Raw genomic sequence first — 24,621 nt, 5'->3', positions numbered from 1 at the left:
CCGGCTCGAACTGCTGGCTCTCGGAGCGAAAGGCAGCCTGACATTGCGCCATCTTCATCTTCCTTCTTCCAGTCAACAGCCAACGACCTTTCAAGCCAGGGTGGGGGTAAGTCGTTCAGGCGTATTAAGTATCTTGCGAGTCGGACCCTCTTCCCCCCAAATTCCCGGGTCGGTTGAAGATCGCACCGCCCAGGCTACCACTGGCTCCAACAGGGCCCCAACTTGAAGGCGCCGCCATCTCTTCCTTCAGAATTCCGATGCTGTTCAGTTCCGTTGCGCGCGCGGCAGTTCACAGCTCCGCAATTTCCAGCCCGCAGTTCGACTACACTTCGCATTCAGGGCACATCGAGCTCCTCTGCGGTGCCTTCACCGACGAAGCTGCTTTCTGCCGCGCGCCGAGCTACATTCAGGCTACCTTTCAACTTGATAGCCGTAATAACGACTCCACAGGCCGGCCATTGGTCCGCGGACTGCTATTGGTTATTCACAGCCACCCCAGCGAGATTGCAACTCTCGAGCTGGGCTCCCGTATCCGCCACCCGCGGGACGTAGCAGTTGGCGCTGCTAGGCCACCCCCAGCATGCACACAAAACCCACACACACTGCCAACCTTCGGTTACTCAACAGCCCACGAGAGAGATGCGCATGCCCCGAGAGACGACCACCGACAAGTTTATACCAAGCTTATATACAATTACTCCATACAATAGTTACTGATACAAGAGGTACACATTACAAAAACAGGTCATCATCTGTCCCCCCAGCAACCTGCAATCAAGGTCACTATTTAATTATTCATACCACTTAGCACTGACAAGCATTTTACATCGTACATCAATTATACAATATATACACACTGTAATAAATGTCAATAACGATTGTTCTCATCTAGGTTTTGGTTGTGGTACCAATCGTCACCTATACCACAAGGCTTGTGTAGAGAAGCCTGTGGGATACTGCTTTCTTTGGGAGGTGGCCATGTTGGTTTCAGGGAGGAGCATGTAGCACTCGCACAAGAGGCCGAGGTCAATTGCAGGACACGACAGTAGATTCAATATTTCACTGAAACTATAAAAGTTAATGTTATGTAATGCAATTGTGAGATTAACAGTGTTTGTGTGATATTGTGTTAAAGAAGAGAACAATATTTGGTTTTTATACTTCGTTTTTGTTGTGTATGTACCTGAAAAATACTCGAACTGCCTCGGAAGTACTCGAATGTATATGTGAGTATACCCAAATAGTGCAAAGGCTGGCAACACTTTTATGACGGGCGATAAAGAGAACCAAGCTCGCCCTGCATGCTTTCGAAGCTAAGTATAAATTAATGTGTGTCAATAATATCTTATTGTAAGCTTTGTTCTCATATGCCTCATGATGTGTCTACTTCATGCTAATTATGCTAATCACAAAGATGTCATATATGCTCTTTAATTACTAATTTCGTTTTTGATTTGAGACGTCATCAACTATACAGTATCTCCAACGTTCTTGTAGCATCCCCTTGTCGGCATGTATCAACGCATCTGTACCACTCGTACCACTACTGAGATGACATCTTCGCTTGCTATTACTATGGAATACGAAGTTCTAGACATGCTTATGGCCGTAACGGCAAAGTAAGCCAATGAGAGTTGTGAAGTAAATTATATATTTTCCCGCCGCTTAATAGTTATACCTATAATGGTTTGCACCATTTGTCATTCATATTGTTGAAATAATTAAGTTATGTTTAGTTTATTATATTTTTATTTTCTTTAAACTCTACTGCTATTGAAATTATTTATGAAAATTTTAAGTAGCTACGCAGTTTTATTTCCATTCGAGATGAACAGCAACCCAGGTATGTGACTTGTGCTATAAATGTTACGGTGAAATATATTTTGAAGCACAATACACATACGCCGATAATTTACAAGATACGACGCTTATCAATAAAATTAAAACTCCGAAATTTGGTGTTTGCTATCTAGTTTCCCTCCAAAATGCCAAAGAATTAAATTTCTCTAATCTAACCTAACCAACCATGTACATCAACAGTCCTATAACTTGGTATTTAAACTAGCCTAACCTACTGTTTAAAAACCGGTTATTTATTTGAATCGTTGCAATGTTGTTTTACAGAAGCGTCGAATAGATTGGTCAAAATGATTAGATGAGACAAAAAGAATTTTGGAATCGGACAAGATAAGTTTTGATCAGTATGATGAGCTACAAGCAGCATCTGTTGACAGCCTGTGGAAACAGTGGCAGAATGCAACGCCACTGCAATGTGCCTTGCAAATACCAGCAGGACGAAGGGTGTTATCAAATATTGTAGAAGTCAATATTGGAAACTCAGACCTGTTAACATGGGCAAGGCACAAGATGGGTTGGTAAATATGTATTGTACGGATTAGCGCCAAAAAAAATCATACAAATATGAAATAACTTTCATTATATGCTCTTTTACGTCCTCTTTTCAAAACCGCCTGCGGAGATTAAAAATTCCAATTACTTTTGGAGATATCGCCGTTCTTATTTTGCAATACAAGCCCTATGTAATCATTCAACAGACGCCATTTTATATTTTGCCGTGTGTGCGTGAATGCCTAAATAACAGAAATTTTCCATTAAGTAAGGTTAGTTACATGATAAATACTTCAAAATAAACGGAAATTAAAAATAATATCAATTAATTTTACTTGTATAGTTTTAAGTATTTATAATGTAACTGACCTGACCTAACAAAACGGGACAAAGGTAGATTAGGTCAGGTCAGCTACAGTATAAATACTTTGAAACTGAACGGACATTAAAAATAATAAAAATTAATTTTAATGGTTGTTTAGTTTTAAAGTATTTATAATGTAGCTGACCTGACCTAACAAACCGGGAAAAAGGATGAACAGTAGGAACTCACGTAATTTTCTTTTTACGTGATGTAGTCGTTCAACTACGTCGCGAAAAAAAAAAATTATAATACTTGTAAACAAGCAACAATGGTGAAACGCGGGAAGCCTACGATTGGTAAATATTTACTTGGGCGGTATTTCCGAAAAAAAATGTTAAAAATCCGAAAATACCTTTATTTTATGCTCTTCAACTTCCTCTTTTCATTAAAAGTGGCGGAGGTAAGAAATTCCAAATACTTTAGGAGATATCGAATTTTTTAATTTCATCATATGTAGTTGAGCAGTATTTGCGAAAATAAATGTTAAAAATCCGAAAATACCTTTATCATATGCTCTTGAACTTCCTCTTTTCATTAAAAGCGGCGGAGATAAGAAATTTCAAATACTTTAGGAGATATCGAATTTTTTAATTTTGCAATACAAGACCTGTGGAACCATTCGAGCGGCACCATTTTTGTTATTTTGCCGTGTGTTCGTGAATACGTGAATCGTGAATGCGTAATTAATAAAATGGTTGATTAGGTCAGGTCAGTTACATTATTAATACTTTCAAACTAAGCCGACATTAAAAATTATTTTGTGAATTAATTTTAATGGCTGTTTAGTTTTAAAATATTTATAATGTAACTGACCTAACCAAACAAACCCGGACAGAGGGTGAACAGTAAACTAAAATGGTCGATTAGGTCAGGTCAGTTACATTATAAATACTTTCAAACTAAGGTGATATTAAAAATAATGTGAATTAATTTTAATTATTCTTTAGTTTTAAATTATTTATAATGTAACTGACCTTACCTAACAAACCCGTAACAAAGGATGTACAGTAAAAACTCACGTAAATTTTTTTGTTACTTATTATTTGCGCAACAATATCAAAATAACAAATAAGACTTTAAAATTAGAAACGTTAAAAACTCACCTAAGTTGGAGGCGGTAATTAAACACAGTTTTAAACAATAATTGAACAAAATAATCACGTATTAGTTCATTTGAATTCTGGCCTATCACGAACAATCACGTGACATCATTATCCAATAAAAAAATAGATACTCGTACGTAAACAAGAAACAATGGTGCACGCACGCCACAGGAATGCGCTGGTTTTGTGCTGAAATTTAAAAATTCGATATCTCCTAAAGTATTTGGAATTTCTAATCTCCGCCGCTTTTAATGAAAAGAGGAATTTGAAGAGCATATAATAAAGGTATTTTCGGATTTTTAACATTTTTTTTCGCAAATACCGCTCAACTACATATGAAGAAATTTAAAAATTCGATATCTCCTAAAGTATTTGGAATTTCTAATCTCCGCCAATTTTAATGAAAAGAGGAAGTTGAAGAGCATAAAATAAAGGTATTTTCGGATTTTTAACATTTTTTTTCGGAAATACCGCCCAAGTAAATATTTACCCTACGATTCACTCATCTTTCTGGACATACCCGAATACTCACGTTGGCAAGCCTTCTTTCAACAGACGAGAGGCGAACGCCCGATCGTGCATCTTCGGTTTTTTTTTTGTTTGTTAATTGTAAATAAATATGCAACTCATGAAAACTAATGGTCAATTAGGTTATGTTAGCTACATTATAAATACTTCAAAACATTGTGGATCGTTGATTTGGTTAGGATAGCTACATTAAAAATACTGTGAAATCATGTAAACGGTTTCCTAGCGCTGGATAGCTACATATTAAAATGTTATTTGCTAAGCAACCATAAAATGATTTTACAGTTTTTTTAATGTAGCTATACTTACCTAATATAACCAACCATCTACAATGTTTTAAAGTATTTTTAATTACTTCTTGCTAAATTTAAGAAAAGAAGGCTTGCCAACGTGAGTATTCGGGTATGTCCAGAAGGATGTGTGAATCGTAGGCTTCCCACTAAACGCCGCATCAGTGCACAACATGAAAATTAAAAAATTCCATATCTCCTAAAGTATTTGGAATTTCTGATCTCCGCCGGGTTTAATGAAAAGAGGAAGTTAAAGAGCACAGAAGAAAGGTATTTTCGGATTTTTAAAATTATTTTTAAAAAAATCGCCAAAAAATTAATATTAAAAAGTTCGATATCTCCAAAAGTAATTGGAATTTTTTATCTCCGCAGGCGGTTCTGAAAAGAGGACGTAAGATAGCATATAATGAAAGTTATTTCATATTTGTACGATTTTTTTTGGCGCTAATCCGTACAATACATATTTACCGATGGGTTATTAAATGCTTCTAGTGGCATGAGCTGTGAACATACTCACAAAAATAAAATTTGTGATAGTTGTACTATATCATGTATCCAAGTTTATCCCTTAAACCTGATAGCTTGATCCTGTGGTACATGATGCTTACTGTTTTAATTAAGTATATTGAAAGATCCTGGTCATAACAAAAATATCACAAAATAAACAAATTTTTTCCAGTTCTTATGGGAATTCACTTGTTATATCACATGTTTTTGGTATGTCCAAGATCGTTGAAGATTTTCAGTAATTCTTAGATTCGTGGTCAATATAAATAGGTAATTGACTGGATTTCACGTCTTCTACCTTTATTAACTTGTGGACACAGGCACCTCAGCTACAATATTACATTAAATATTTTAGTAATTTTGTAGAGAAGGTGCTTTTCTGAAATAATAATAATTCTGAAAAAAAATTATTTTGAGAACTCCTTGCATCAAAAAAACACTGTTAAGTAGGTATTTTAAATTAACATACTTAACATAAAACTAACTGCTACACATGTATTCAGTAATTTTAACATAGCTTACCAAACTTTATTTACCATTTAAACAATTTTATGATATTTTAATTGTTGCATATACCTAACTTAACAACAATTGATTAAATTTTACAGTAAATTTAATGTGGCTTACCTAACTAACTGTTAAAAATGATGAATTAACTGCCATAACCTTGACCTTATACTCCATGGTCAAGGTTGACAAATTCCCAAATATGGTAGTAATTACATAAACACTTTTTTGTACAGTAACCTGTATCTTTGGCACCTGGCATTAGTCTGCTGTTTTCATTCGCTTAATAAAAATTGGTAACTTTTTCAACAACTTCAGCAGAAATTTTTCGACCTTGCAAAGGCTCAGAATATGAAAGAATTCCTTTTTTCTTTTACCAACTGGTATGATTTTCTTGCTATCTACTCAGAAACATTGAATTCTGTTGGAAATTTTCTTTCGTGACCAGGAATTAGGTGCAACTAATAAAATGTGTAACTTCTCCTTTATGGCTGTTGCATATTTCAATTTTTCTTTTTTCTGACTAATTAGAAAATTTAAGTCACTTGCATTCCTCTTAATAACTGAGTCTTCAGGTAAGTCTTCATCAGTACTTCCGTCAGACTGCAATTCATCTTCTGGTAGCTTCAAAGCTGCTGCTACTTTTGATTTCACTTTACTTTTGACTTCAGCTATCTTTCTTTTACCATACACTAATTTTGAACACTTTGAAAGTCCTTTTAGTTTTAAGGGTGATACATCAAGAGTACTCATGCTTAAAATCAAATCTTCCTTTTCAAATGCTGTAGTGTCACTTAGGTCTTCCCTTCGTAGGTGTAAGTATGTGAGGGTCTAGGCGTTCCTCTTCCTTAGAATCATTCTGTGAATTTTCAAACTCTTGTTCTTGAAATTGTCGCGGGGGGGGGGGGGGGGGTAAATCGGTCGGCTTTACGGTGGATTGTTAGAGGGCGCCACCACGTGGTACGGCACGTGGACCCGGTGAGACTCCTAACTCAGGGCGTGACGTCGCCCATGTGAGACGTGATATTCCCCCTTGAAAACGTCTAGCCCTAATTCCTGCCCGCTCTCAGCGTCGGGCACGCTTTTCCCTACGAAGTGGGCTGTCAGGCGTCCCACACACCGTCACTCTCCACGTGGTCACACAGATAGAAAATAAAAGAATAATACATTAAATTCGCACGTCTGATTTATTCCGCTAATTCCGCTCACACACGTACACGGTTGAAACAGTATAAAAATACCCGCGGCACGAATCGGTCTATAGGTGATGCGCCACCACGTGGTCACATATTGAATTACGTTGTACAAGATAAAAGACTGAGACTGGTCGTAAATTAATTAATAAAACAGTCCCCCGACCGAGAGCTGCTCCGAGGACTAAAAGAAAGCGATTGAGATGAAATTAAAGTTAACAGAATTACTTAACAGAGAATACAAGCGGTGCGGTCCCCGGAGTGCTGACGCGTCTGCTCTCAGTCGTTGATGGCGGAAGACTGGGGTGAGATCATGGCTCGCTCGACTAACATGGCGTCCTACCGCCGAAACAATTGCCGTTAAAAGATATTAGTGAATTCGTGCCACTGGAAACTAAATTAACATGACAAGAAAGCATTGAAAATTATGTAACAATTTTTGAATGAATTGAAAAGATTGTACAAATTATAATTATTAAGATTTAAATTTAGTTGTCTGGCTTCGGGTTTCCTCGGGAATGTCCGGAAACGCTATGATATTTTAATACATTATTTAGAAATAAAAGTACACAAAACCCTCCCGGCCGATCTGCCGTCACGTTGCACTTAGGGAAAATAAAAACAAACAACACAATTATATATTCTTATATTTTTAGGGTGCGGCGCACTGCATCTAAGCGCCCTCTTGCCGGGCGAGCACACACGTACGCACGGGTAGGCGGGAGGTTTGAATGGAGGGATGGTGTTTGGGCGGTGGCATATCGGACTTAAGAGGGGCCGTAGGCCCGGACGATGTCAAAATAACTTCGCCCTGCAATTGGAACACAGCTTTTGTCCAGGAACTAACAAGGACAAGAGATACAGGTCTTATGCCACTTTTTATAGACATTTTGTGTTTCTTTGCTGGGTCCCAATATTTTTTAAAAGCTTCCCTGTAATATTTAATATGTGATGTATAGTGGTGTGAGCATATAGGCTACTTGAATTTTAATGCAGTGTGATTCCATTTATTCACTAAAGCAGAATTTCTTTTTCTTCATCAGGAGGTTCAGCAATATAAAGAATTATCTTCTTGTCTGTGTATGTGTTTATATGACACACATAATTAATAAAAAGACCTACACTACACTTTTCATATAAACTGGTAGCCATTGCAGATTGTAAAAAAAAATGGGTGCGTGTACTTAGGTAGGCCTACGCAGGTGAGAAGTTATACTTCTTTGGCATCATTCAAAAATAGTTTTTAATTGCATGCAAAAATAGTGCGTGGAGTCCCTCCGCGCGGAAGAAGTGAAACTTCGTAATGTGGAAATTAAAATAGGAAGGGGTAGAAATTGATTTTTAGTGAAATCATATTGTATCAAATCAAACTTAAAAAATAAAGGAAATGAATTTGTAACAATTCATAGATTGATATTCAGAGTGAGAGAGAGAGAGAGAGAGAGAGAGAGAGAGAGAGAGAGAGTGAGACACCTATTGAATGTCTAGAAAACTAACTTTTTTATGAGAGCAGATTTTCATGAAATAAATCATGAAATCATTCAACGATAAAAGCTGTTTATTTAATTAAGCGGACGGGTTCGCCCCAAGGAGAAAATTGACGCGGCAAGACCTTGTGGACATAGAGAAATTACATACACACACAATTTATGTGTCTATGAAACATGATTTTTTTCTGCAATTTAAAATGTAATATACAAAAAGGGTATTGAAAATTGAAACAAATATGGCGACACTACAAACTGTCAGGATCTTTATCTTTTTCTTACTCTCTACTTAGTTCTTTACAATAGCATTCACTCTCGCTCTGTCTCTTTCTATTCCCCCTCCCCGGGAGCGTTAAACGTTTAACGCAACCTTGTTGGAAGTCGCATTAGAAGTATAACTTCAAAAAACTGACAGTTTTACCCACTTCAGTCAGAAAATACAAAGCAAATAACATCTAAAAATAAAAAATAAAAGCAGCAACATGTCAACACTCAAACATTAACAGTTATAGATTAAACAATCCCAGACAACTTGTTGAAGTGCACAGAGAAATAGCAGCTCCTAAGACTCCCACACACTGGACAACCTGTGACTGACTAATATCTTCTATGAGAGATGATGCAGTTGACGTCGGGAAGGTAGTCGGTCGTAGTCGCTGCCTGCGGAAGGAGTCACACGCGCCCGTCGCCTGCAACTCTCGGCTATTACCGATCCGCGTCCATCTGGCTATTTCATTTACATAAATCATTTTTCTTTAACTTCAGGAGTTACCTCGAGCAGCAGATTGTTTTATTTACATTTTTATAATTAATATATGAGTGTGTTTTGTGCGCGTGGCCACGTGGGGAGAGGACTGAGGCGTGGGCCGCCTGCGAGAGCCGACCGTATAGTGTGTGACCCCCGCTGAGAGGGGCCGACTGGGGGGGGGGGGTGATGCTGGGGGGAACGGGCCTCGCTGCACACGGGCGACGTCACGGCCCTGAGAACAGAGTCCCGGGTCCGCATGCTCGTAACACATGTGGTGGCGCCCTGGGCATAAAGCCAAGTACGTCAAGTCGAGAATCTGAACCCCCTTTGCGACAGCACAGTATATTACATCATCTACATTTAAGCAAGAAGATGCAATATTATGCAAACTGATTGATTGACCAAACATGAATCTGTAATAGGTGGGGACCTATTAGGGATTGAAGGAAGACCAGAGCCTGGCTAGGACTGCGGATTACGTGATTGGAGCAGTTGGGTAATCAAGGTAAAAGGTTTCAGGTACACAGACATTTTATTCAAATTCAATATTAATTCAAAATTAATATAACGTCAACATTTCTGACAACGTTGAATACAAAAAGCATGAACAACTTCAATATTAATTCATAATTAATATTACGTTAATATTCAGATACAGTTACGTTTAACCAATGCAAAGTTAAATACAAAACGCAAGAACAAATTCAATATTAATACACAATAAATATTACGTTAACATTTCTGACAAAACGAGTTAGTTGACAATAATAATTTGCATGGGTAAGCCGGCTACACAGTGAACGATCCAATCAACGATCGTCAAAAAGGGACATAATTTCCACATATGAAGTTATATTACAAAAAAATTACATTTACAAAATTACTGCAAAGTGCAGGTACACGGAAGAAAGAAGTTTCATTATTCTTTAAAAAGCATTAACAAACAAATATGTGCGACGACGTCTCAGGGGGAGACAGTTACAAACAGAAAAACGCAAGTTAAGTTAAATTTAAATTTAAAGCAGAAATCCAAACAATTTTTGATGGTGGCGGCCGAAAAGGAATTTAGACAGAACAAATTTGAACATAACTGATTCTACATTAGGGTGAGGGCCACCGCCTCACTGACGACTCGATTCAACTTACATTCCTCCCCTGAGGTCGCACACGCACGAAGACAAAGTCGAAGCTCTCGGACTACATGCTAGTGAAATTAACAACTGGTCAGCTACTGCTGACAACCAAGCCTCACAAAGGCTACCAATAGAAGAAGGCCCTCATCATGACTGCAGCAGATTTTATAAACTCGCGCCGCAGCGCGCGCATGCGCATATTGAAAGGGTGGGGGAAACGAGTACAAATTGAACAAACACTAGGAGGGGGGGAAAAGGAGGGAGAAGGATGAGGGGAGCGAAGTGCCGGAGGCCCGCGATGACGCGCACATTTCAAATCGCTACAACTCCCCCGCCCTTAAACCACGGTACCCGCCGCCCTTTTCTATCTTCTCCATCTTCATAATGTGACTGTAATGTAATAATAATGTTTATTTTCATGACGAACACATTACAACTGTCAGTCTAAGTCTAAACATACAAAGTTTACACGCCGTATATAATGGACAAAGATTCTTGAAGGATTACTTAGGTCTAGTACAACGACCAAAGGGAGCATCTTCAGCGCTGAAGACTTTTCTTGATCTTGAGGGACGTCCCAGGAAGGTTCATTTTTTTGTTACAATTTGTAGCAAGCTCGTACGTCGACAGACAGGCGCAATTCCGGACGTAACCGAAGCAGGCGTCCCCGCAACAGCTGATGCCGATGGCGCCTGGCAGGGTCGACTCTTCACCTCGCTCCCCTGTCGAGCGGGTTGCATGCTGACAGGGGACGAGGGCTTCCAGGTGCCATTGCCATCGTACAGGCTCGCATGCGGCATGCATCACGGCTCCAGGCAGGCGGGACAAGTCTCACACCAACACGCCGGCACACCAGCACGGCAGAGCAGCCAGCCACTCGCTCACCGAGGAACAGCATCCATCAACCGCGGCGACTTCAGTAGGCGCCTCAGGGCGAGCCAGGGAAGAGCCGCACAGCAGCATGCTGATGCGGAACTCCGAATGACGGAGTCGCATGGACGCATCCACGGACTCAGACAGCGAAAGAGGCGGGCTGCCTCGTAGACGCAGCGAATAGCGGGCGGGCACCAGTGACCACGACAAAGTGGGCAGGCGGAGGAGCCTCAGGTCCGAAGCTGCGCAGATCCTCTTGGGGGCACGGCATCCGCAACGAGGAAGGAGGGGGGAGGAACGATAACCAAACCAAACTGAAAAAAAAAGAAACACAAAACCAGACGCGCATGCCAGAACAACAGCAAACCCTCCAATTAAGTATTAAACTTTTTTAATTGCCACACATGGGCCTTTCTAAATTTTTTAGATCCAGAAGTACTATGCATCAAGACAGTGTTCTCACCAAGGAATCTGTCTATTATAAAGAGTCCCACAAATGGTGGGATTAATTTAACATTAATCTTTTCAGCTAAATTAGGTAGCACAAAATTCTTTACAAGGACCAACTGTCCAACAGAAAAGCCATGGGGCTTCCGGGAAGCGTTATATGAGCTAGCCACTGCTTGACGAGCCTTCGTGAGATTGCAAGCCACACTATCCAGCACGGCCTCCAGTGACTCGTCATCCGAGGCAGCCTCCAGGGGCGGCAGTCCCCACTGGTTAAGGAGAGGGTGGGTCAGCTCCCTACCTAGAAACTGAATTGAAGGAGGGAATCGAGTAGTGGAATGCACAGCTGAATTAAGGCCTACGTTGATAAAATCAAGATCGCTGTCCCATAGCGACTGATCATCCCTGTAGAAAGCAGTAAGAATGCTCTTAAGCACTTAATTGACTCGCTCGGATTGGTTTCCCTGGTGACAGTAAGGACTACTGTAAATAGGCTTAATGGCCCATTGAAAACACATGTCTTTGAACAGTACAGAGCGGAAGTAACGTGCGTTATCACACGTGATCATGGCCGGAGCACCAAAAAATTTCCATACCTGATCTCTTAAAGCTTTAACAATACTGTTTGCTTTTATATTCTTTAAGGGGATGAGCAACACAAATTTCGAAAAAATGTCCAGAATAACCAAAATACAATTGTTACCTTTTTTAGAACGTGTTAGGGGACCAAAAATGTCAATGTGAAGCACATGCCAGGGGGCAACAGGAGCATCAGCACAATCTTTGTCTACCAGTTGTCCCGGTATAGTAAACAACACCCTGCTCCTCAACATATGGCACGGCTTTACCGGCACTCAAATCCTTCTTGATTTGAACACACAAATGATCCTCCTGTTGACACTGACGAATGCTAAGGAATGATTCCGGAAATATTTTGCACACAGCTGCACAAATCGGCTGTGTTTCATCCGCGGACGAAACACGAGTCGCAAATTCATCGGGCGAAAACATTCGCGAAAGCGCATCTGCCACAACGTTGTCACTACCCTTAATATGATGCAGTTTGAATTTGAAGCGGGAAAGTCTTAACACCCAGCGCCCTAGTTTACCGAGCTGATTCGGATGGTTAAACAGCCAACTGAGCGCTTGATTGTCCGTAAAAAGATCAAACTCGTGACAATCGAGATATGACGCAAATTTCTCGACGCCAAACAAACATGCTAAGGCTTCCTTTTCATAGGTACCCAGACGTCGTTCCCCGTCAGTAAGTGTTCTACTGGCATAGGCAATAGGGCGCAACCTATCGTTTTCAATATGCCCCAATACAGCACCTACCGCGATGCTTGATGCATCTACCTGGAGGGCGAACCTGCGTTGAAAATCAGGTAGAACAAGACAGGGGGAGAAGAGATTAAGGCCTTAAGACTGTCAAAGGCCTTCCGTTGAGCGTCGCCCCACTCAAAAACAACTTTATTTTTACGTAAGTTATTAAGCGGACCACATACTGCGGCGTAATCGGGAATGAAACGAGAATAATATCCCGTCATGCCAAGAAATCTCTGAACTACTCTGACATTCCTAGGAGGAGGAAAGTTTACGATGGGGCAAACTTTATCGGGATCCGTTATGAGTTTGCCTCGCGAAATAATGTAACCTAAAAATTTTACCTAATCTTTTCCCAGATGAATTTTGTCGGGATTAACTGTCAAGTTAGCGGCTCTGAGACGATCAAACACCTGACACAAATGTTGCTTGTGTTGTTCCAGGTTATTACTGTAGACGATAATATCGTCAATGTAATTGAAGACTGATTTAAATTTTAAGTCGCTTAGAATGTGATCTAGCACTCGACTCATAGCCTGGCTACCAAAAGACACACCCATAGGCACCCGATTAAATTGAAATTGCCCCCACGGGGTAGAAAATACAGTATATTTACGACAATCAGGATGCAACAAACATTGGTGGAAACTAGCATTTAAATCAATGACGGAAAATATTGCGGCTTTCCCTAAATGTTGAAGGGCGCTCTCTACGGTCGGCAACTCGTAGCTATCCTCCTTAATTTTGTCATTCAGTTCCTTGTAATTGTGTACCAGCCGGAATTCCCCCGCTTCCTTTTTAGGGACTAAAAAGGAAGGCGAACAGAAATCGGAAACAGACGGAGCAATAACTCCTGCTTCTAGGAGTCTATCGATAATGTTTTTCAACTTTTGCAATTTAGGAGGAGAAATTTTATGTCCTTTAGCCCTAACAGGAGTTGTGTCCTTTAAATAAAATTTATAGGGCATTACGTCACACCTGCCTATCCGGTTGTTAATTACGTCAGAATACCTGTTCATGACGTCAGCAATGACCGCGTCCCTACTAATGACGTCAGACTTGTCGGCGCACGACATGACAATAGGAGCGGAGTCATGATGAATAAGTTTAATTTTACGTGTAGGATGAAAACCAAAAACCAGTTCCTGGTTAGCGACGTCTAACAAACATCGCGTCTTTCCCAGAAAATCTAAACCTAGAATAAGCGGGTGACATAACCCGGGAACAACATTAAAGTGCCAGTTCCAAGAGAAACCCGCGATCTTAATGTGCATTTCAACTTCTACGTCTGACGTAACAATTACGCCGTTGGCTACACAAATTTTCATGTCAGAGCCGGTACAAACACGGCTTAACAAATACCGATGTTTGATGCAACATGCATCGAACAATTCGGAACTAATCAAGGAACGGGTAGCACCGGAATCAATTAAGGCCGGAATATTATTTCCAAACAGACGAACGTGTACAAAATTATTGTACGAGTAATGAGCGGCTTTCCTCAAGCGACGACCGTGGCGACCACTCGCACGCCCGGTCAAGGCCCGTTTCCCGGACATTGATTTCTGTAATGCCCAGTGCGCTTACAACGAAAGCATTTTCGCTGCTCACGGCTCACAGCGGGCTGCGTGCACTCAGACACCGTGTGGCCGTAAGTACAGCAGTTGGCACACCTGGGATGGTTGGAGGACGGGCCGGGCGCATTAGCCGACTCATGACGTCTGCCGGCGGCAACACTCGCCCCGACAGAGGGATCACTTGCACTAGCCGCGCACTCAACGGGCCGCGATGCGCGCACCGCGCGAGCGGGTACGGTGTTGACTTGAGACGTAAACTGAACATTAGGAGAATTGAATTTAGGAGCATTGAATTTAGAATTAGAATTAGAAACAGGAACAAAACTACCTGGAGAGGCCTTGGAGTGAAAATCCTCGTGGTATTTTTTGACAGCTAGCAATCTATTTTCCACTTCTGTGCTCCACTTACGGAGAGTACTCAGATTGGAGGGAGGGCTAAGCATGGCGCTATGCTGTAAGACCAGCGGAGACACGTTGCTAACAATAGTTTGCGTTAATTCCGCCTCAGGGAGGTTCAACTCCAGTACCTCAGCATAGGCCGCAACAGAATTAATGAATTGCAACAAGGGCTCCTCAGGCCTTTGAAACCTGAATACAAGTTCACGTTTACACGTTTCTAGCACACGAGGCGGACAGGCAAACTGTAGCACAGACGTCTTGAACTGTGCGAAGGTCTGATTCTGATTCATGACGTCAGTGAGCAGTGGCAAAAATGCCAGCCCACACAGGCTCAGGAGAGCTTTCAAAAACTCCGCCTCACTGACTAACTTTAAACCAGCTAAACGTGCCGCGGCACTCAGAAAATCAAGAACCGCACGCGGTTCACAACTATCAAGACGTGGGAGAAGTTTCAAATTAGAAAAAAAAATATTTTCATTAAACCTGGAATTATTCTGAACTGGATTAGCGGGGGTGGGGACTTGCCGAGATGGTACCTCGTCTGACGACTCCCAGGCGCCGCGCACGTGCCTGACCAGCAACCCACGAAGGGTCGCCACATTTGCGTCCTCCTCGAAAGGAACGGCTTCCTCCGTCAAAACCTGGATGAGGTCGTCTCTCCGCTAACGGTAAATCCACCCGGTTGCTGGAGTCCCCATAGTGCATAAAAAAAAAGAACAGAAACAAGTTAGTACACATAGTCCTGCAGCAGAGTTGCGCAGTTGTAATAGGTGGGGGCCTATTAGGGATTGAAGGAAGACCAGAGCCTGGCTAGGACTGCGGATTACGTGATTGGAGCAGTTGGGTAATCAAGGTGAAAGGTTTCAGGTACACAGACATTTTATTCAAATTCAATATTAATTCAAAATTAATATAACGTCAACATTTCTGACAACGTTGAATACAAAAAGCATGAACAACTTCAATATTAATTCATAATTAATATTACATTAATATTCAGATACAGTTACGTTTAACCAATGCAAAGTTAAATACAAAACGCAAGAACAAATTCAATATTAATACACAATAAATATTACGTTAACATTTCTGACAAAACGAGTTAGTTGACAATTATAATTTGCATGGGTAAGCCGGCTACACAGTGAACGATCCAATCAACGATCGTCAAAAAGGGACATAATTTCCACGTATGAAGTTATATTACAAAAAAATTACATTTACAAAATTACTGCAAAGTGCAGGTACACGGAAGAAAGAAGTTTCATTATTCTTTAAAAAGCATTAACAAACATATACGTGCGACGATGTCTCAGGGGGAGACAGTTACAAACAGAAAAACGCAAGTTAAGTTAAATTTAAATTTAAAGCAGAAATCCAAACAATTTTTGATGGTGGCGGCCGAAAAGAAATTTAGACAGAACAAATTTGAACATAACTGATTCTACATTAGGGTGAGGGCCACCGCCTCACTGACGACTCGATTCAACTTACATTTCTCCCCTGAGGTTGCACACGCACGAAGACAAAGTCGAAGCTCTCGGACTACATGCTAGTGAAATTAACAACTGGTCAGCTACTGCTGACAACCAAGCCTCACAAAGGCTACCAATAGAAGAAGGCCCTCATCATGACTGCAGCAGATTTTATAAACTCGCGCCGCAGCGTGCGCATGCGCATATTGAAAGGGTGGGGGAAACGAGTACAAATTGAACAAACACTAGGAGGGGGGGAAAAGGAGGGAGAAGGATGAGGGGAGCGAAGTGCCGGAGGCCCACGATGATGCGCGCATTTAAAACCGCTACTAATCAAATCATAACATTTCTTCAAACTTTTTCTTCTCCTTATCTATTGTATTTTTCATATATAGGCTCATTGTATATTAAATATGCTTTTCCAACAAGGCTAAGCCATTATTTCAAACATTTCTGCAATAAAAATGTCAATACATATTTTATTTTACATACCTATACAAATTATTTTGTAAACTTAAAACTGATTTATAATAATCTTAACCACTTCTTTCACAAAGAACTTGCTTTTATAATGAAGAAAGGTTACATAAATTTTATTTCACCATTTTATAACAAATTTTGTGCTCCTCAATGGTACCAAGTCCAAGATTGTAAAGATTAACAGGAAAAGTTATAATAGGATTGCTGAACTGATGTTTACAATTATTGGTAATTAATTTTCTCTATTTTTAATACTTGTAACTAGGAGCGCTAGTGTCATGTAGAACATGTGTCATCGGCTAGTGTGTGTGGCCATCATATTAGTTTATTTCTTAGCCACTAGAGTGCAGTATTATTTATTAACAGATATCACAATATCCATCATCTTGAAATTTATAAGACATCTTGGAAATTTGTAAGTATTGACCTAGAAATTCATAAAAATACTCCAAAATTCATTTTAAAAAATCATTAATTACAATAATGATTGAGGCGATAGATTTCCGTCTGTGGTTTGATTCTCGGCCAGTGATAAGGGTAAACCAAAGCTTAAAATAATTTTTTTTAAATTCCATTTTCAGTGTAGTTTATTAATCATTCACTCTAAGAAAAAAAACACTAGACAAGATATTGTACGATGAAATAAATACTTTGTTGCGATGCCTAACATGGATGTCTATTGTTTTCAATGCATGAAATACATTCCAACCAGTTCAGATACAATGCTATAAGTATAGACTAAGCGTCTTCGGACCATAAACCAGGTCATGTACAATGTCAGACGTAGAGACCAGATGTCTCTGAACCACAAAACCTTCCTCGTCGATAGCTAATATAACATATTTCAAGCAGTCAAGACAAAGTCTTCGAAGTGGCAGATCTATAGTATCTATAAAATCAATTAAAAGCATTTAGACCAGTGGTTCCCAACCTTTTTCTGATCAGGGATCACTTTAATTTCATTATTATTAGCAGGGACCACAAGGCACAAGGTTAAAAAATAATCTGTATCAATCTAAAAATAAACTTTAAGCCTAATCATACAATGTTAATCAAAATGTTTAACATAAGCAATCTAAAAAACCAAAATAAACATTAATTAACAGTGTTATGATTGAAAACATATATTTTTAGTACACAATTCAGTTTGCATCAATGAGATTTTTGAACTTGCATCTTCTGTAAAAGATCTTGAATTCTTGGTGTAATATTTTTGCTCAAAGCTACACGCATATCATCACTTACTTTCAGTTGATTCCTGGATTTGTTTTTAATGATCAGTAATGCAGAAAATCCTTGTTCGCATAAATAAGTTGTTGAGAAAAGCATAAGATAGCGCAAAGCGATTTCTCGAATTTTAGTATATGAAATTGCTTTCTTACACCAAAACGTCTCCAAATAATCAGATTCAAAAGCGTCCTTACAGTTCCTGTCATTTTGTAATTCAATAAGTTCTTGGATTTCTTCTGCAACTTCTCTAGCGTTAGTGCCAAAAGGGTTGCGTATCAGTTTTTGGTCCACATTAGCTTCTGTATTAGATATTCTGGTAAGTAACGGTTGAATTCATCAACCAACATTTGCAAATGACATTTGCTGTTTTTTTTTGTCTGCTTTCCCTAAACATGACACATTTTGTCATCAAGAAGTGCCTTCAATGTTGCAAACGCACTATAATTGCCCTCGCCAACTTGACTAATCCATAACTTAAGTTTTGCAAATAAAAGCACAAATTTTATCTTGAAAATTAAAAAAATATTTGCAACGCCTTCTAATTGTCTGTTTCCTGAACCTTGCATTTGCAAGTTAAACTTATTTATGTGTGTAAAAATATCCACAAGATATGCCAACATCTGGGATGTCAAATCAGAAAACTGTACTAGTAAGTCTTCCATTTTTTTCTCACCTAGAAACAACTCAATCTCTCCTCTCAGCTCGTATAATCTTTCCAGCATTTCATTGTATTTCATTGTATCATTAAGGCATTTAGGAAGAGTCTTGGAAGCTAACGCCTGGTGATGAAGGATACAATGCGATGTTAATGTTTATCCAGTTATATTCATGACGTTGATACCTCTTGATGTCATTTCCAGTTCCTGAGAAAACAACAGTTCTTCTTTGATTATGTTGTCGTCGTCTAAAAAGCGGACAAAAACAAGTAACTGAGCACAATTAGAAATGTCAGTGGATTCATTGCACTGCAAAACGAAGAATGGCGACATTTTAATTCTTGAAACAAGTTGCTCCTCGATATCATTTGACATGAGTTCAATTCTAGCTTTCACCGTGTTGTTCGACAAAGGTATATCTTGTTTTTTTTTTTGCTTGTAACCCTAAAACTTCTTCGACGGCTTTGATCAAACAAGGTTTCACAAGAGTTTCTCCTATTGTGTGAGGCTTTTTTGATTGTGCTATTAATTTAGATATCTCAAATGATCCTACTAATGTTTTTTCAGAGATGCATATGTTGTACCACTAGGCCCGAGTTTCATTTTTTTTAAATTCTCCAATTTTCCTTGAAAGAACTCTGGTGGTCGGTCAGAAAAATTTGGATGAATCGTTTCTAGGTGACGTTTTAATTTCGCTGGCTTCAAGGCTTCATTCGTGAGAACAGCTGCGCATATAACACATTGTGGTTTTATTTCTCCATTACTTTCTATCGAAGTAAATCCAAATTTAATGTAACTATTATCATATTTTCTCTTAGGCAGCATTTTATGAAAACAAAACCAAAATGCAATAGAATGTACACTGTTTTGCTTAGATTATGTTTTATGCCAAGTAAAAGAATAAAAAATAATATAGCTAAATTTTTTCATAAATCATAAAATAAATCATTAAATAAATAAATATTAAACTGGCTTCAAAAAAATTCTAACCTCGCTATCATTTTTTTTACAAACTTAAATCTTTACTACACAATTAAAAAAATAATGTCTAATCATTAAAAACAAGGGTCTTGGTAGGTACCTTAAATTTCCCTTAACCCTCTTGTTGTCAGCCTCAAATTGTCTAATTCTATGACGGTTATACTAAAAGTGTCAAGTCATTTTTAAATGAATTACATATCTGAAGTTAAACATTAATAAATTTTTTATATTTAATAACTTTTTACCTTTAATTACTTTTTTACCTTTAAGTATGGAAGTATAAATTTTTTACATCTTATAAATATTATTCGTCATTTTTTAAGATTTAATTAAAACATATAATGCATTTTATTTATTTTATTTTAAAGTTCTCGTGAAAAAGTTATATTATTTTTAATGGATTGGCATGCGAATAGGGCATGGTTATCAAAGTAATATTCTTGGCACTTAGAATTTTGTTGGAAAATATAATCACTACAACTATTACATAAATGATTTTCAATGCACAATAAACAACAATAAAGAATAACTGGCAATTTATAATATCCACGAAACTGCTTATTATTTTTTGATAAAACAACTTAATAATTTGTTTGCCAGAAATATATAATTTTTGTAAATATTTGCAAAATAAATTTTTATAAGCAGGAACACATACTTATGTAGAAAAAATTAACACTTATAATTTACAAAAGAATCAAAAGATAATTTTTTTAAAAATAAAAGTTGAATTTCTCACATTGGAAAGTTAAATTAAAAACGAATAAATGAGCACAAGCGCAGTACCAATCTGTTTCACACGCTGTTCGAAAACAGCACGAGAACCCTGCTCTCTATCAGGGAAGGAAGACAGAAGCGTGACAGCTCTGCTCTCTCTATTTTGAGAAAAATCAACTCAATAGTAGGGAGAGTCAAACCGACAACGGTAGAGTGCGCTGCAAGTGTCGTAAATGCGTCTTTGAAAGAAAAAAAATATTCAGGCCAATTTTTTGATCCTCCAATTTTTCGAACGACACAGAAAAGGCAATTTATCCGACTTTTGGCATTAAAAGAGTTAACAGTGTTTTTATTTCGTTATGAAAAACGTAAAACAGCATAATAACAATTCAACAATTTTATGATAGCATATTTTTAAGAATTTTTGTGACTGGCTCCACCTTTTAATTTGGGAGCCAGTGTTCTTTTACTATCTTAATTTTTAATTTCATTTCGCTTTATTTTATATATAACTAACTGTACGTAACTGTTGTGAACATTTGTAATACACAAACACAAGAATCATACTTAAACTAACGTCCACATTATGTTTTGTAATTGCATGTTTTTATTAAAAAAGTTTAACAGAGAAAAATGCGTAGCCTACTTACCCTGTTCATATTTTATCAAAATATCCATAAGAATATTGAGAAGTTACAGATGTTGACCCACTAAACAGCTAAACAGAATCACTCACACAACACTGCCGAGCAAAACAAAAGAAAACGTACTATTGACTGACCGGCTTGCGCCATAATGTTTAGTCAGTTGCTTGCCCTTCCCCCGGTCGCCTGTGCGCCGTGCTCGCTTTTGTTCACCGACGCGCATTCATTCAAAGTTTGAAATCTTTCACGGACAATATTTTAGCTCTCGCGGACCACTGGTTGGGAACCACTGATTTAGAACAACCGAACATGTTTTACGCTTACAAAAGCACCAAGAACCAGTGAAAAATGTTTTATCAAGACCAAGAAGTTTTGCACTAATAAATATTCAGAGCTACTACAGATTTGACTATGCACATTTAACGAAACAACACACATTCAAGAAAAGAAAACACACAGTACATGCACTGGATGTACAGTACACACACACTGGAACACAGTACACACAGTATATACACTGGACACATAGTACACACACACAGTACACACACTGGATGCACAGTACAGACTGAACACACATTGGACACAGAGTACACACAGGACATGCAAAAACATACAGTACACACATGCAGTGGACCCACAGTACATGCAAGATATGCAATGGACTAACAGTACACACACTGGACACACAATGAACACACAGGAACACACATTAACACACATTTAATGAAAAGGAAGCACAATCAGAAGCACAGTCAATGAAAAGGAAGCACATTCAACAAAAAGGAAGCATAATTGGTAGCACAATCAACGAAAAAGGAAGCGCAATCAATTAAAAGGAAGCGCAATAGGAAGCACAGTAGGACGCACAATTAACGAAAAGGAAACAAAATTCGAAGCACAATCACGAGAGTGTCATCGCCGGCACCTGTCAGTGAACCCCCGCCTTCCAACTTGAGGCGTGCGCGTGAGAAGTGACGTCACTTGTCACCACGCCAGACATTGGCACATGGCTCATGCGTCACTGGCTCCCTGCTGGCGCCAGTTTAGGCCTCCGCACTCATTGCACAATGCAACCTGCATGATACTAGGTACTCCAGCGGGCTTTCAGGTAGGGTATGTAATGGCCTTGCTGCCGAGTGTGTGAGGTGTGAGAGAGTCCGCAGGTGAGGATAGGAGTGCAGGGGGGAGTACAGGATGTAGTCAGGGCGAGGAATAGATAAAGAGCAGAAATGAGAGAATGTAGAGTCTGGGCGAGGGTTTTATGCAATACCAAAGTGCTCTGGCGATGAGCCCTGTGCTGTGACTTTGTGGGCGAAGAGGATGACTTTAAGAGGCCACTCCAGTGTTTCAGGGGCACTACGCAACCCGCGTTGACCTCATAAGATTCAATGCTATTTTCATTCTGCTTGTAACTAATTAACTAATATATATTTCGAAATGATGCTTGCTTGATATGTAAGACAACGATGCTCTTATCAAAGCCCCTTTCTCAAAAAGGTGCATAAATTATGGTTTTATACTAATCTTTACTAATATGCAAAAGTGTATTGTCTAGGTTTGAACCATAATTTATGCACGTTTTTGAAGAAAGGGGCTTTGATAAGAGCATCTTTGTCTTACATATCAAGCAAGCATCATTTCGAAATCTATATTAGTTAATTAGTTATAAGTAAAATGAAAATAGCATTGAATCTTATGAGGTTAACGCGGGTTGCGTAGTGCCCCTGAAACACTGGAGTGGCCTCTTAAGGTCACATGATAATGCGTAGCGAGGAGCAGGTGTGTGGACACAAAAGGGCAAGAGACGTTTTATAAATTTGCTGTCAGAATTTGATTATAATTTTAGTATGGTAAATAGAGACTTTTTAACCCAATAAATAAGACTATCCCTTTCAACTTTGTATCTCCCAGATTGTTACGAAATTGACAACCTTTTAGATATACTATGTTTCATATGTAGTCAGAAAAAGAATTAATATATTATCTTTCAAAACATTATGTAGTTTGTATTGACTGGGTAATGTTTTTTTTAATTTACAACCATTTTAATTTTTTTGTTACTTTAACAGGCTATTCTTTACAGAATGAAAAAGGTTTCCAAGAACTGATAGGTATACATACACCTCTGTTTTCAGAAATTTTTCAAATGATTCCATATCATTTTGGACACTTTATGCCTCATTTTTCTTTACACCGTTCATTTTTAAGATATTGCAACTGATTTTTTATGTGGATTTTATATTGGTTTTTAATACACTGCAAGAACACGCTTAGGTATAGGCCAAAAATAACCCATTTATCTTCTCTCTGTACTCATCTACATTCACTGGACATATTGGCTGCCAAAACATTTATAGAAAATCTTTCATTATATAATTAACTGAAATAATAAACATATTACACCATGTGTGTCTGAATTAGATACATGCAACTTTAGTAGGCCTATAACATTTTAGATATTTAAATAATTTTTTTAAATTATACTTTAATGATTTAGTAATTCAAATAAATGTCTGTGAAACACTGTGCAACACATCATATTGTGCTGGCTAATGCTGTGTGCACGGCTGTTTGTGTCTGTGTTGCAGACTGACGACGTGCGGTCATGGCTGTCCTCCACAGGGCCCTCTTCACCTGGTTCATTCTGCTGGTGTTCCTGATCCTGCTGGTGCTGCGGCTGGATTCAAGGACCGAGTGGAACTGGTTCATCGTGTTCGTGCCGTTGTGGGCGTACGATGTCATCCTGCTTATATACGTGCTCTTCAGTATGATCTCACTGTGCAAGAGTGGCCACGACCGCTTGTCTCGCTCACTGCATCGCAAGATCCTGTACATGGTGGTGGTGGTGCTGAAGATGGTGGCTCAAGTGGTGATCTGTCTGAACCTGGAGTACCCTGCGTGGAACATGCCCTTCTACTATGTGATGATCCCACTGTGGCTGCTGCTGCCTCTACTCTCCATAGACGTCTTCATCTCCCTGGTCACCCACAACGCTCAGTACTGACAGCTGGTGATCTGTCTAAACCTGGAGTACCCTGATGGAACATGCCCTTCTACTATGTGATGATCCCACTGTGGCTGCTGCTGCCTCTATTCTCCATAGATGTCTTCATCTCCCTGGTCACCCACAACGCTCAGTACTGACAGCTGGTGATCTGTCTGAACCTGGAGTACCCTGCGTGGAACATGCCCTTCTACTACGTGATGATCCCACTGTGGCTGCTGCTGCCTCTACTCTCCATAGACGTCTTCTTCTCCCTGGTCACCCACAACGCTCAGTACTGACAGCTGGTGATCTGTCTGAACCTGGAGTACCCTAATGGAACATGCCCTTCTACTACGTGATGATCCCACTGTGGCTGCTGCTGCCTCTACTCTCCATAGACATCTTCTTCTCCCTGGTCACCCACAACGCTCAGTACTGACAGCTGGTGATCTGTCTGAACCTGGAGTACCCTGCGTGGAACATGCCCTTCTACTACGTGATGATCCCACTGTGGCTGCTGCTGCCTCTACTCTCCATAGATGTCTTCTTCTCCCTGGTCACCCACAACGCTCAGTACTGACAGCTGGTGATCTGTCTGAACCTGGAGTACCCTGATGGAAC

The 24,621-nt window shown here is 39.3% G+C and overlaps 1 protein-coding gene across 1 annotated transcript; it reads left to right on the top strand.

Annotated features, from left to right (window-relative positions):
• The first annotated feature begins 1,641 nt into the window (after nt 1-1,641).
• LOC134535744 (transmembrane protein 60) lies at nt 1,642-24,484 on the top strand. The gene is made up of 2 exons (XM_063374976.1): nt 1,642-1,843; nt 23,603-24,484. The coding sequence occupies exon 2, from the start codon at nt 23,620-23,622 to the stop codon at nt 24,016-24,018; it is 399 nt and encodes a 132-aa protein (XP_063231046.1). The 5' UTR covers nt 1,642-1,843; nt 23,603-23,619; the 3' UTR covers nt 24,019-24,484.
• The last annotated feature ends 137 nt before the right edge of the window (nt 24,485-24,621 follow it).

The sequence above is a fragment of the Bacillus rossius genome, chromosome 10 (assembly GCF_032445375.1).
Source record: "Bacillus rossius redtenbacheri isolate Brsri chromosome 10, Brsri_v3, whole genome shotgun sequence".
Lineage (NCBI taxonomy): Eukaryota > Metazoa > Arthropoda > Insecta > Phasmatodea > Bacillidae > Bacillus > Bacillus rossius.
The sequence above is the reverse complement of the archived record's forward strand: the minus strand, read 5'-3'. Positions and strand labels throughout refer to the sequence as shown.